The sequence below is a fragment of the Salmo trutta genome, chromosome 2, assembly GCF_901001165.1.
Source record: "Salmo trutta chromosome 2, fSalTru1.1, whole genome shotgun sequence".
Taxonomy (NCBI): domain Eukaryota; kingdom Metazoa; phylum Chordata; class Actinopteri; order Salmoniformes; family Salmonidae; genus Salmo; species Salmo trutta.
The window spans coordinates 7,218,501-7,233,169 of record NC_042958.1 but is presented as its reverse complement, the minus strand read 5'-3'; the positions used below and the strand labels follow the sequence as shown (position 1 = coordinate 7,233,169).

Sequence of the window (14,669 nt, the reverse complement as noted above, 5' to 3'; positions counted from 1 at the left end):
GCCTAGTGGTTAGAGAAGTGGGCCAGCAACTTCAGACTGGAAAACCTGGTGAGAAGTGAGCCGGTAACCGGAGGTTTGCTGACATCATCCTACCATCGCCTGGAGTTGTGCCCTTGAGCAAGGCACTTAACCCCCTATAATTGCTCCAGGGGTGCAGTAATGCGGCTGACCCATTGCTTCCTGCCCCTGTGTGTCTCAGGGGCTTGGGTTGTGAGCCTCTTTCTTCTGTAAGTTAATGGACAACAAAGTACATCTTATCCTAATAATATACTGTATTGAAACCACTTACGTTTACAGGTCCTGGCTGAGTGGAAGCAGAAGTTTGAAGAGGCTCAGACTGAGCTGGAGAGTTCCCAGAAAGAGGCCAGATCTCTCAGTACTGAACTCTTCAAACTCAAGAACTCTTATGAGGAATCTCTCGATCATCTGGAGTCCATGAAAAGGGAGAACAAGAACCTCCAAGGTCAGAGCATATGCATTATTGGACTAAATAACTTAGTACAGGGGTTCCCTATGCTAGGGCTCGACATAGGGTGAGCCCACGTTTCATGGGGGGGCACGGGACCTTCCTTGATTTGAAGGGAACAATTCACAAAACAACGATCCACAATGCTTTAGGCTAGAAAAAAAGCAGCAAACTGCCAGAGAAAGGCACAACTCTGATGCACATGGGAATATATTTGGTTGTCTCTATGACATTCAGAAGCTGAGCTATGACCTAAAGTCGAGGAGTCAAAGAAATTGTACTTTGTTTGGGAAGCCATCTTCAGGGATGCAAACTGGTGAGGGCCCAAAAAGGTGACAAATATTCTTTGCACAGAAACACGCTGCTTTAAAATGCTAATTTCTAGTGACTTTCAGGCTGGATCCCTTCTTGAAATGCAGGTTTAAACTGTGTACTAATTAAACAACAAAAGATTATTATCTACATGATCAGTCTCTGTGTAAACTAAAAAGTGGTTAATGTGAACCTAACTCATAGCTAAAAATGTTAAGGAAAGCTATCAAAATGTTATTTGTTGCCTAGACTTTACTGCAAATGACACTCAAGTCCACAGAATAAACAATACACTGATATTGGTTAGCCATGACAGCCTTTATAATAGAACGCTTGTGACCACACACACACACTAAATATTGCACTTGGGAAAAAAACATCTTAATGTACAAACAAACAGCCATTCTATTTCTGCTCTATTACAGTGACTACGATTATAGTCGCAGTGGTCTAAGGTACTGCATCGCAGTGCAAGAGGTGTCACTACAGAACCTGGTTTGATCCCAGGCTGTGTCGTAGCCAGCCACGACAGGGAGACCCATGACGCGGTGCACAATTGGCCCTGCGTCGTCCGTGATAGGGGAGGATTTGGCCAGCCGGGATGTCCTTGTCCCATCTCGCTCAAGTGACTCCTTGTGGCGGGCTGTGCACATGCATGCTGACTTTGGTCGCCAGTTGTATGGTGTTTCCTCCGACACATTGGTGCGGCTAGCTTCCGGGTTAAGCGAGCAGTGTGTCAAGAAGCACTGCTGTTTCGGAGGGTCATGTTTTGGAGGACGCATGGCTCTCGACCTTTGCCTCTCCCGAGTCCATATGGGAGTTGCAGCGATGGGACAGTACTCTAACTACCAATTGGATATCACAAAAAAGGGGTAAAAAGTAAAAACAAAACATATATAACGTTCACTGAGTAAAAAATTGAAATACTCACAAGTGTTACAGTATGTGAAGTTCAACACAACAAAAGCAATATATTTTGAGTACACTGCGTGTTATTACAATTGTACACTTTCTGACTGTGTACATCTGTTCTACAATGTGCCAGCAGAGCACGATACCCTTTGTTGGCATAATTTATCTCTTTCAGGCAGAGGGTACGCCTGGCATACCCCTTTTTATCCACCTTATTGAAAAAGTGAGAAAGAGAGAGTGTGGTGTTCCTTTCACCTCTATAGTGGCTTCCAGCTTAAGCCAGGCCCAGCTCCAGTTACACTTCATCCCTCATTTTCACCAAATTCTCTCATTCTGAAAATTAACCACATAGAGGGAAAACATTAGTTTATAGATAGTAGTTTGTTTGTTAGCTAGTTAACATTTCACAGATTGCCAGTGTCCAGTGAGCAATAAACGTTATAGCTTGAGAAATGGCAAGTTGTATACCAGTTAATACTATAGCCTACTTAATTGGTTCCTCGAGCTAACGTTACCTCATCTGATGTTGTAACTTTAGCTTGTGACTTTGTTAGCCAGCTAATTTTCACACCATAAACAAAATTATTTGATCAGCTAAGTTAGCACAAGTTGCTCAACATTTCTCTGGCTAGCTAAGGGAGAATTCGATCCAGCTACTGTAGCTATATACTTAACAATGTTAACAATTCTTGCTCCCTCACCTCAAACTTTCCAAATGCCAGTTGTTTTTCGGTTGCAGCTCATGAAGTACGCTTCATCACCTTCTCCAGGCTTCTCACCTACCTCTTCGTTGTCGTTCAGGGGACGCGCTGCTGCTGTAACTGGCAAACTGCCTTTCCACTCTCCGCTGTCTTTCCAGAGACCGTGCTACTGGCTGATCCCAGGCTCGAGCCTTGGATACAGCCAGTATTGCTCCTAACGCGCATCCCTCGTTCGCTTATAGCCAGTAGTGATCAAAACAAGCATATTACACAAAAACATTTATACAAAATGATCATCGGATCTATACGAATCAAGTATGTTACCTATTTTGGATTCAAAACGAATTTCGCCGAAAGCATTTTAACCTTTTTGAAAGGTGACTAGTTTGCATCCCTGCATCTTATACAATGTGTGACTCTGTCACTATCAATTGATCTATTCAAGTTCTGTAAAAGAGAATATGTATAATTAAATTGAGTTTAAATAAATTATCATAATAAAACATATTTGGTAGCAGAATAACATTTGGGGAAATTGTGTCAATTTTTTATCTTTATTCTTCTTATTATCCTTCTTCTTATCACTAAATAGCATGACTTAGTCAATTAAATATGGAAAATACAATAACAATAGAGAACAAATATTCTGATGTACAATTACATTTTTCCAGAGGAAATTTCTGACTTGACTGAGCAACTTGGTGAGGGCGGAAAGAGCATCCATGAGCTGGAGAAGATCCGTAAACAGCTGGAGCAGGAGAAGGCTGAGATACAGTCAGCTCTAGAGGAAGCTGAGGTAAGAATAGAAAACATTTACTCATAGTGAAAGTACCAGAATTGAATTGTAAAATCTTCTAAACTATGGGTGGCTGTGTTCTCATAGGGCTCCCTAGAGCATGAGGAGGGCAAGATCCTGAGAGCACAGCTGGAGTTCAATCAGGTCAAAGCTGACATTGAACGGAAGCTAGTGGAGAAGGATGAGGAGATGGAGATGAATAAGAGGAACCAGCAGAGAGTGGTGGATACCCTGCAAAGCTCCCTGGAGTCAGAGACTCGCAGCAGGAATGAAGCTCTCAGGCTGAAGAAGAAGATGGAGGGAGATCTCAATGAGATGGAGATCCAGCTCAGCCAGGCTAACAGGCAGGCAACAGAGGCCCAGAAGCAACTTAAGGGTCTTCATTCCCATCTGAAGGTAATACTTCCACACCATTGTGAATTAAAAACATTACTTGTGCCTTCACAAAAAGCCAAACCACACTGTGAAACAAAATATAGTAAAATCAATTCTCTCTACAGGATTCTCAAATGCAGCTGGATGATGCTCTTCGTGGCAGTGATGACCTGAAGGAGAACATTGCTATTGTAGAGAGACGTAACAACCTGATGCAGGCTGAGCTGGATGAGTTGAGAGCCATGGTGGAGCAGACTGAGAGAGGCCGCAAACTGGCTGAGCAGGAACTGCTGGATGTTAGTGAGAGAGTTCAGCTGCTGCACTCACAGGTAAGACGGTAATAGATAACAATTTGTGTTCTCCTTAAAATATCTGTGATTTGAGATTTGTTGAGGTTATATTAAAATACATTTGTCATATATATGTGTAGAACACCAGCCTGTTGAGCCAGAAGAAGAAGCTAGAGGGTGACACATCCCAGCTTCAGAATGAAGTGGAGGAGGCTGTGCAGGAGTGCAGAAACGCTGAGGAAAAGGCCAAAAAGGCCATTACTGATGCTGCCATGATGGCAGAGGAGCTGAAGAAGGAGCAGGACACCAGTTCTCACCTGGAGCGCATGAAAAAGAACATGGAGCAGACCATCAAGGACCTGCAGCACCGCCTGGATGAAGCTGAACAAATTGCCATGAAAGGTGGCAAGAAGCAGATCCAGAAGCTGGAGTCCAGAGTAAGTGTCTGAGGCCCAGCTTCATAATCTTCTATTAATTCTAAATAATTTTTCATATTTATAGTCATATTTCTAGCTTTAATATTAAAGGCCGTGGTAACTAACAACATAATTGGAATTAATGTGTTAACATTCATCATGTCTTTCTAGGTGAGGGAGCTAGAGAGTGAAGTGGAAATGGAGCAAAGGAGGAGCAGTGATTCTGTGAAAGGAGTCCGTAAATATGAGAGACGCATCAAGGAGCTCACCTACCAGGTACATCATATATTTTCATTTGACAATGCACTATTAACATGTTAAGAATCAAATGTAAGAGACACAAATTACTATTTTTTCCTTTCTTTTTGGGTACAGACTGAGGAAGACCGTAAGAATTTGTCCCGTCTTCAGGACCTGGTGGACAAACTGCAGCTGAAGGTCAAATCCTACAAGAGAACTTCAGAGGAGGCTGTAAGTAGAAAACGTTCCATCATCCAACTGATACATCTGTAATTCTCAAATTGTTGTTTGCTAAAAACTTAAATCATACTTAAAACATTTCACAGGAGGAACAAGCCAATGCTAATTTGGGCAAGTTCCGCAAGATTCAACATGAACTGGATGAGGCAGAGGAGAGGGCTGATATTGCTGAGTCTCAGGTTAACAAGATGAGAGCCAAGAGTCGTGATTCCAGCTCCAAGGTCAGTAAAGTTACTTTTTCAAGAGTCCAAAAGGATAATTTCAAACATCCCATGTACTGTAGTGTTCCCATGTAGATGGCAAAAACCTAAACTTTGAATAGCTTTAAGGCATATTACATCAAATTGCTATTCATATTATCGTTATTTATATTCCAGTTTTTCCCCTTTAATTAAATTGTGTCTCACCCTAAATTGTTTTAGATTACTCCTTGAATTTGTGCCACAAACAGGTTTAACAATTTTGTGTAGTACATCCTGTAGTTGAAGAGCAACAATGTATTGAACTTTGTAGGAAATCAAATAAATGTATTGCCCAAGATTATCATAATACAGTAACAAAATCCATCAGTGATTCATATTTTCCTTAAACTGAAGAGGCAATGCAGGAATGCCCCTTTCTTTGTGTTTGTCTACCACTTTGTGTAGCTGTTAGCGATGATGCTAATAATGATAACCGTTTTCTGGTAGATGGAAAGGGTTTCCCAAAAGCCTTCTCAATTAAATGTTAACTACAAAGTAAGCCTACCTGGTATCACGATATCATGATTATTTGCATCAATCCAGTGGCGATTTGTTTAGCAAACTCTGCAATTACATGTGTGGTACAGAAACACCACTAACCAAACAAGTCTCTTGCTGGTGCCCAGTTGAATTAAATGGTATCTACACCCAAAAATGTAAATGTATTAGATTTTTCCTAGACCACAAAAGTGGTCTCCTGATGTAGTTAAACCATTGTTGTGGACTTAGAACATCCAATTTAGTTGTTTTTCTATTAAAAATGTGCAATTTTGAGCGCAAAAACCCCCAGAAAAAACTGGGCTAAAAACAGAAACCTGGATAGACAAAACGGAAAAAACAGAATTTGGGAAAAAACAGAATTAGGTAAGAAATTGAACAGATTTCATAGTGCCCCAACTTATTTATTTGTGTCCGTTGAATTCTTTAATTGGACATAATTGCTCTAATAAATGTTTTGTAAACTCTTGAGTGTATTACACAGTAAGGTGGATCAGGTACTTGTTTAGTATCTGTATAGGGACAGCATGATGTTCATAGTGTATTCCATACCAGGAGGGGTTGCGTTAATGCAGAATTCTGCGTTTTCACGCAGAAATCGCTTTTGTAAACGTACTGTAGATCTAAAATGTTTCTTATTGTCATTTCTGCTCGGCTTCTGACTAATGTTGTGCTTCAGTTGCACTTCCCCACTCAGATAAGAAATCCTTGCTCATGTCGTTAGACCAATCAAATTCCCGCATTCACTAACAGGCATTCTATCAGCAGATAGCACTCTGACTGATGTGTAGCTACTTTTCTCCGATACTTTTCTCTGTGTACTTTACTCTGGTAAAATGCAAGATTAACAAAACATTAGGAAATACAGTTGGCTACATTCTTTCTATGATAAACACGAGAAATATGATGACCATGTATCGTTTCTGCAAAAAATATCGAATTTACTTGTTAGCCAAAATAGCATTGCACTTCTGTTGTCATCTGAAGTTTTTTATTTTTATTTTTTTACCTTTATTTAGCTTTGTAAGTCAGTTAAGAACAAATTCTTATTTACAATGACGGCCTACCCCAGCCAAACCCTAACGACACTGGGTCAATTGTGCGCCACCCTATGGGACTCCCAAACACAGCCAGTTGTGATACAGCCTGGAATCGAACCAGTGTCTGTAGTGACAACTCTAGCACTGAGATGCAGAGCCTTAGACAGCTGCACCACTCCAGAGCTCGAAAATTAAGCTTTTTTTTGCTGAATGTGTAGGAAAGGAAAACTATAGTTGCATGCCCCTGATCACTCTATTGAAGCAAAAGAAACCTGTGGACTTTCAATATAAAACGCAAAACAAAATGGTTTAAAACAGAATTTTTGATGGTCTGATGGTTTTAAAAATACAGATTTCTAAAAACTAACACAAACCATTTACCATAATATACATACTGTACATACCTGTTGAAGTTTCCAACCATATCATTTTAAGAACACAGTATATGGCAGTATAAAATGTTTTCCTTCACACCGTAAAATAAAATAAATGCTCATGATCAATTCATCTTCTCTGTCACAGAAAGGAAAGGATGAGGAGTGAGGCCAAGAGTTGTGATGCCAGCTCCCAGGTCAGTTCTTTCCATCAAAATAATTATATTGATTATAATTTGCAAATTCCCTCATGTCAACTGTCAACAGCTTCTACATCAATAGCTTTGTAAGTATTTGATGTCAAACAGCTATACTATCATTCACATGACATATTTTTATATTCACTGAGTGTACAAAACATTAGGAACACCTCGGCTTTCCATGACAGACTAACCAGGTGAAAGCTATGATCCCTTATTGATGTCACTTGTTAAATCCACTTCAATCAGTGTAGATGAAGGGGAGGAGCCCAGTTAAAGAAGGATTTTTAAGCCTTAAAACCTCTTGAGACTCTCATCCCGTTAGCGGGATCATTTTCCAGCGAAAAACTCCTAGCGACATTAGCATAACGAAATTCAATATTTATTTTTTTTCAAATATAGGACTGTCTCATATCGTTTTATAGATACACCTCTCTTGAATCGACCCTCGTTGTCCGATTTCAAAAAGGTTTTACAGGAAAAGCACAATATTAGATTATGTTAGAGGAGTACATGGTAAAAGTAGCATCATATGAATTTTCCGACCAAGCACATGCATCACATATAACCAAAAAACAGCTAAATGCAGCACTAACCTTTTACAAACTTCATCAGATGACACACCTAGGACATCATGTTACACACAGCATGCAATCTTTTGTTCAATAAAGGTCATATTTCTATATAAAAACAGCATTTTATATCGGCACCTGACGTTGACTAACTATTTTCCCATAAAATGCGTCCCGGGAAACAGTGCTACAATTTTATAAATTACTATTCGAAAACGATTTTTTTTTTTATATTGTCAATCTAAGATTTATAGATGAATATCTCTTGAAAACACCCGTCATAACAGATTTTAAATTAACTTTACAGGGTAATCACACTTTGAGATAAAAGGGGATGCGATACTCAGAAAATGAGCTAGAAAGCCTAGCTCGTCGCCATCTTGGAACAATCGCACATCACATCTGATCTTGTATAATATTGCCAATAATCCCTCACCTTTAGTTGTCTTCATCAGAAAGCACTTCCAGGAATCCCAGGTCCACGACAAATGTATTTTCGGTCGAAAAAGTCCATCCTTTATGTTCCATTAGCTTGCTGTTGTTAGCGCGTCCTAAGGCTGTAACCAAATGTTGATCCGTGCGCGGCACTTGGCTAACGAAAAATGACTATTTTCCCTCCGTTAGGTTCGTTCAAACATGTCAAACGTTGTATAACATTAATCTTCAGGGCCTGTTTCAACAAGAGAGCCAATAACATTCGAGTGGGACGATTTCATTGTGTTTCAAAACGTTTCCAAAGGTGGGGGGCAGACACGGCCGCCGACGTCACAATGCTGATGGCCCTCCTACTGTGACCAATTGCCACATCGTCTCCTACACTGAGTTTCGACTGTAGAAGCCTCAAAACACTTTGTAAAGACTGGGGACATCTAGTGGATGCACTGGAAAGTGCTCAATTATCATTTTTTCACGTTGTGAATTACAGGGAAGGCTGTGAAGTCGAATCCACAATTCAGAATCCCACTTCCTGGTTCAATCGGTCTCGGGGTTTTGACTGCCATACGAGTTCTGTTACACTCACAGACACCATTCAAACAGTTTTAGAAACTTTAGGGTGTTTTCTATCCATATAAAATAAGTATATGCATGTCCTAGCTTCTGAGTTTGATTAGTAGGCCGTTGAAAATGGGAACAAATCTTTTCCAAAATGCGCTGTGGCGCCCCCAGTGGTAGGATATACGCAAGAGGTTAAGACAGTTGAGACATGGATTATGTATGTGTGCCATTCAGAGGGTGAATGGGCAAGACAAAATATTTAAGTACCTTTGAACGGGGTATGGTAGTAGGTGCCAGGCGCACCAGTTTGAGTTTGTCAAGAACTGCAATGATGCTGGGTTTTTCACGCTCAACCATTTCCTGTGTGTATTAAGAATTGTCCACCACCCAAAGGACATCGAGCCAACTTGTCACAACTGTGGTGTGGTAATGCCTGTGTATAGCTGGTGTTGAGGAGTCAGGCGCAGGACAGCAGATATGAGTAATAAACATAGTTTTACTCAGAATTCACAAAATACAACACAATAAATCGAGCCCACAATAACGGACCGTATCACAAATAAACAATTACTCACAAACAAACATGGGGGAACAGAGGGTTAAATAATGAACAAGTAATTGGGGAATTGAAACCAGGTGTGTAAGACAAAGACAAAACAAATGGAAAATGAAAAGTGGATCGGCGATGGCTAGAAGACCGTGACGTCGACCGCCACCCGAACAAGGAGAGGGACTGACTTCGGCAGAAGTCGTGACATGTGGAAAGCATTGGAGTCAACATGGTCCAACATCCCTGTGGAACGAGATTAATTGGGCTGCTCTGAGGGCAAAAGGGGTTGCAACTAAATATTATGAAGTGTTCCTAATGTTTTGTACACTCATTATAAGACAGAATCAAATATGAATTGGATTATTGTTCACTTTTAACTACTTTTTAAACATTATTTCAAAAGCATAATGGTTTCAGTGTTCACTTTCTGTGCAATGGCAAGCAAAACTGTTTTTGTAAATTATTTATTGTAAGATTTGATTGTAAGACTTAAACATAATGGTTCCTTTAAATGAAGAACAGTATTTAATAACAACGTTTTCAGAATATACATAAGTACATTTTCTCAACCTTTATCTATCTTCTTTGTCACAGAAAGGACATGATGAAGAGTGAAGCTCTCGGATGGACCTTTCTGAAAATGTCTTGACTGTAGTGTTTAAGTTTTCTATATTCTCCATGTAACATGAGCAGAATAAAGAATAAACTAAATTTAAAATAGCCCCTCTGTGTATTCCTTGTAACATGTTACCTGTATGCCAAAGGTTTTTCATGTCTGGTAAAGACATCTATCAGGGTTGGTGTTGATTCCATTACGAATAGGACATTTTGATAAAATATTTCTGGTATGTTCCATAATCTAATTTGGTTATTTAACTCAAAATGACTTCTAATTACATGGCCCAGTGGCATGCTGGACAGAAAGTGACTTTCCCACTAGCACTCGCATTATATAAAATGTGTTTATCTATTGACATACAGTACTAGTCAAAAGTTTGGATACACCTACTCATTCCAGGGTTTGTCTTTATTTTTACTATTTTCTACATTGTAGAATAATAGTGAAGACATCAAAACTATGAAATAACACATATGGAATCATGTAGTAGCCAAAAAAGTGTAAACAAATCCAAATGTATTTTGTATTTGAGATTCTTTAAAGTAGCCACCCTTTGCCTTGATGCCAGCTTTGCATACTCTTGGCATTCTCTCAACCACACTTTTTGTTTACTACATGATTACATGGCTTCTTGCTGCCCTCGCGTAACATGTAGTCATCCTCATGGAGTGCAATGTAAGGCAGGTGGTTAGAGCGTTGAACTAGTAACCGGAAGGTTGCAAAAACGAATCCCCGAGCTGACAAGGTAAAAATCTGTCGTTCTGCCCCTGAACAAGGCAGTTAACCCACCGTTGCTAGGCCGTCATTGAAAATAAGAATGTGTTCTTAACTGACTCGCCTAGTTAAATAAAGGTGTAAAAAACAAAAACAAACAACAACAAAAAAATGACACAATCGGTGTTCAAAAATACCGATTTCCGATTGTTATGAAAACTTGAAATCGGCCCTAATTAATCGGCCATTCCGATTAATCGGTCGACCTCTACACTAGAGATCCTGGTTCGAGTCCAGGCTCTGTTGCAGCCGGTCGCAACCAGGAGACCCATAGGGCAGTGCACAATTGGCCCAGCGTCGTCTGGGTTAGGGGAGGGGTTGGCCGAGCAGGAATGTCCTTGTCCCATCGTGTTCTAGTGACTCCTGTGGCGGGCCGGACGCATGCACGCTGACACGGTCGCCTGGTGTACAGTGTTTCCTAGTACACATTGGTGTGGCTGGCTTCCGGGTTAAGCGGGCATTGTGTCAAGAAGCAGTGCGGCTTGGTTGGGTTGTGTTTCAGAGGACACATGGCTCTCGAACTTCACCTCTCCCGAGTCCGTACGGGAGTTGCAGCGATGAGACAAGACTGTAACTATCAATTGGATACTACAAAATTGGGGGGAAAATGGGGTAAAATAAAATAAAAATCCACTCTGTCTATCAGCGCAGCCGATGTCCCCCTTATAGCGCGAAATCACCGTACTACATTTGAATAATGCAACACAGCATGTAGAAATGTTGAAACTGTTCATTACTGTTCACAAAACAATGTCCATACAGGCTAGAACACTTTACAATGCAAGAAGATGCCGGTAACTTCCAGCTTTCTAGGCTAACTTGTCTTGCTCGCTTACAGCTGAAGCTATCATCAATTCACTACTCTGGTACTTTGTTTATGATAACATGCAAATTATGCTATATTTCAAAGCTTATTGCCACCAAAACTTTATTCATTCACTTACTCGGTCTCTCTCTCACATCTCTCCCAAAGATTATCTATTGCCTCAGCGAACTGACTCCAGGCAGTCCCCCTCTTGCCTCGTGAATGACTGCATTACTAATTAAAGAGACAGCGCACTTCTTAATCAAATAAGCTACTTTAATGCAAATGTTGTTAATCAGTACAATAAAATAAGTCCATAATGGAAGGGAAACAGATTGTTCGTCACCTGTTGCCCTGTGAAATCAGCCAAAACAAGCTCAATAACGCAATGAATGCATGCACTCCTATTGAATATGTGACTCGTTTCAGATAACTAGGCATATGTCACACGTCACTACTTCACAGGAGGCATTTCAACGTAAACATTTCTTTTTTCATCAAAATGCATTTTTTGGGAGAAATGACTTCTGGAACATGGACTTTCATGTGCCTTCATAACAAACTTGTATTCCACCCGTAAATACAAATAAAATAGTTAAATTATGAGCCTAGTTGGTTTAGACACCGAAATAAACAGGAACTTTCCCGCTAGCCATGATTGGGTGAGATAATGGTGGGCTGGATATGCCGGGAGATGAATTTGGATTGGTTTGTAGCATCTGTCTATAACGTGAGCTTGCTCGTTATGTGTTGATAGACCTTTATACCGCGCCGTTTTTGAAAGATATAACATTAGCCACCAAGAACTACAAAAGTTTTGCTTTTTTTCTCAACAACATTGATGCCCTGAAATTATCAGGCGCGATCAACAGATCAGTTGGAAACAGTGACGGGCTACTTTCTGCACATGCCACGGTCAGTGTGAACCGGATGACTACAAAAATAACTGAGTTAAATGGTTCCAGTCTGCCGTGAAGCGTTCATCCATGTGAACGGGTAAGAGTCTAGCTTCATTTTCAGATATTAGAAGTTTCTAATTTCGTCAGAAAGTCCTTTTCATTGCAAGTTAAAGCGCACTGTTAGCTAGCTAGCAAACGTTAGCTTGCAGGCTCGCTAGCTAACATTTACATGTATGAATCAGAAATCCATTTGCTTTGCTAGTTATAGCCTAATGTTAGCTAGCTAACACTGGACCTAGTTGTTAGCTTTAGCTACCTGCAGATTCAAATTACAGCGATGACAATGTTTGTATTGGTAGTTGTATAAGTTGGGATTATGCCAGTTCATTGTTTTGCTGGAAAGGTACATGGCTAAACAAAAGACCCCACTTTGCCAGATGATTCAGGGATGCAAACTTGTGAGGGCCCAAAAAAGTGACAATTTTTTTTGCACGGAAACATGCAAAAAAAAAACTGCTAGGGGGAAATGCAGGTTTTAACTAATTAAACAACAAAGAATATGATCTACATGATCAGTCTCTGTGTAAAATAACAAGTGGTTAATGTGAACCTAACTCACAGCTACATTTTTTTAAAGAAAGCAATCCAATTGTTGCCTAGACTTTCCTGCAAATGACACTCAAGTCTTGAGAAAAAAACAATACACTGATATTGCAGTTAGCCATGACAGCCTTTATAATAGAACGCTTGTGACCACACACATCTAAATATTGCACTTGTGAAATAAACATCTTAAATTAGAAATAGAATGAAACAAACAGGCATTCTATTTTTGCTCTATTATAGTGGCCACTATAGTAGACGTCGATCACGGGCACAAGGCTACATGTGTGCAAAATAACGTTCACCGAGTTGAAAAATTAAATAATCCCCTCACTCACGTGTTACTGTCAAGTTCAACACAACAAAAACAATATAGTTGGGCTACACTGCACATTATTACATCATACACGTTCTGCCTGTGGACATCTATTCTACAATGTGCCAGCAGAGCATGATACCCTTTGTTGGCATAATTGATCTCTTTCTGGCAGAGTACACCTGGCATACCCCTTTTAATCCACTGTATTGAAAAAGTGAGAAGGTAGGAAAGTGTGTGGTGTTCCTTCCAACTCTATAGCGGCTTCCAGCTTAAGCCAGGCCCAGCTCCAGCTACACTTGATCCCTGAATCCACTTGTTTAACAAGCAACGCCTCATTTTCACCTAATTCTCTTATTCTGAAATTAACCACATACTGTAGAGGGAAAACATTAGTTCACCGATAGTAGTCTAGTTAGTCTGTTAACTTGTTAACATTTCACACAGATTGCCAGGGTCCAGTAAGCAACTAACGTGTCATAACTTGAGGAACGGCAAGGAGTCGTATACCAGTTAATACTATAGAGAATGGTTAGGTTACTAAAGTTAGCTCATCTGATGTTGTAACGTTAGCTGTTAGCTAATTTTCACACCATAAACTCAATTATTTGATCAGTTAAATTGGCTAATGTTGCTCAACATTTCTCTGGCTAGCTAACAGAGAATTCTACCCAGCTACTGTAGCAAGATACTTAACAATGCTAACAATACTTGTTCCACCACACTTTCTCCCTCACCTCAAACTTTCCAAATGCCAGTTGTTTTCGGTTACAGCTCATGAAGTACGCTTCCTCACTCCTGTCTCCGTGGTCAAACTTCTCACCTACCTCTTCGTTATCGTTCAGGGGACGCGCTGCCGTAGCTGGTAAACTGCCATGCCATTCCACTCTCCGCTCTTTCAACGCGTGCTGATGCTGTCTCGTTCGCATACTGCCAGTAGTGATCCAAAGACCCCCCCCCGCCTAAACTTTTCTCATCGTATCTACACGAATCACGTAGGTCACCTATTTTGGAATCAAAACGGCGAACTTCGCTGAAAGGTGACTAGTTTGTATCCTGATGATTACATGACCCATCAAGTTAGCCAGGTGTGTCTGAGGGTGATTAAGGCCATTTATTGTATTTCATGAACATATGTACATGTCTAGATGTAACCGATGTGAAATGGCTAGCTAGTTAGTGGTGGTAAGCGCTAATAGTGTTTCAATCGTTGACGTCACTCGCTCTGAGACCTGAAGTAGTTGTTCCCCTTGCACTGCAAGGGCCGCGGCTTTTGTGGCGCGATGGGTAACGATGCTTCGTGGGTGACTGTTGTTGATGTGCGCAGAGGGTCCCTGGTTCAAGCCCAGGTTGGGGCGTGGAGAGGGACGTAAGCTATACTGTTACATTGGTGCTGTGACCTGAATCATTGGTTGCTGCGGAAAAAGGAGGAG

The 14,669-nt window shown here is 40.6% G+C and overlaps 1 protein-coding gene across 2 annotated transcripts in view; it reads left to right on the top strand.

Moving 5' to 3' along the window:
* The window catches only part of LOC115149537 (myosin-7-like), a 52,371-nt gene extending 42,430 nt beyond the window's left edge, over positions 1 to 9,941 (top strand). Inside the window, exons 29-38 of one of the 2 annotated variants that reach the window (XM_029692484.1) lie at positions 298 to 463; positions 3,063 to 3,187; positions 3,275 to 3,583; positions 3,688 to 3,891; positions 3,993 to 4,289; positions 4,440 to 4,544; positions 4,644 to 4,739; positions 4,835 to 4,969; positions 7,051 to 7,099; positions 9,815 to 9,941. In XM_029692484.1, coding sequence (XP_029548344.1) covers positions 298 to 463; positions 3,063 to 3,187; positions 3,275 to 3,583; positions 3,688 to 3,891; positions 3,993 to 4,289; positions 4,440 to 4,544; positions 4,644 to 4,739; positions 4,835 to 4,969; positions 7,051 to 7,071 — 1,458 coding nt within the window. In that variant the 3' untranslated portion in view covers positions 7,072 to 7,099; positions 9,815 to 9,941. Of the gene's footprint in view, positions 1 to 297; positions 464 to 3,062; positions 3,188 to 3,274; positions 3,584 to 3,687; positions 3,892 to 3,992; positions 4,290 to 4,439; positions 4,545 to 4,643; positions 4,740 to 4,834; positions 4,970 to 7,050; positions 7,100 to 9,814 lie in introns of those variants that run through there. The other variant, XM_029692493.1, reaches the window with a different exon arrangement.
* Positions 9,942 to 14,669: the final 4,728 nt, after the last annotated feature.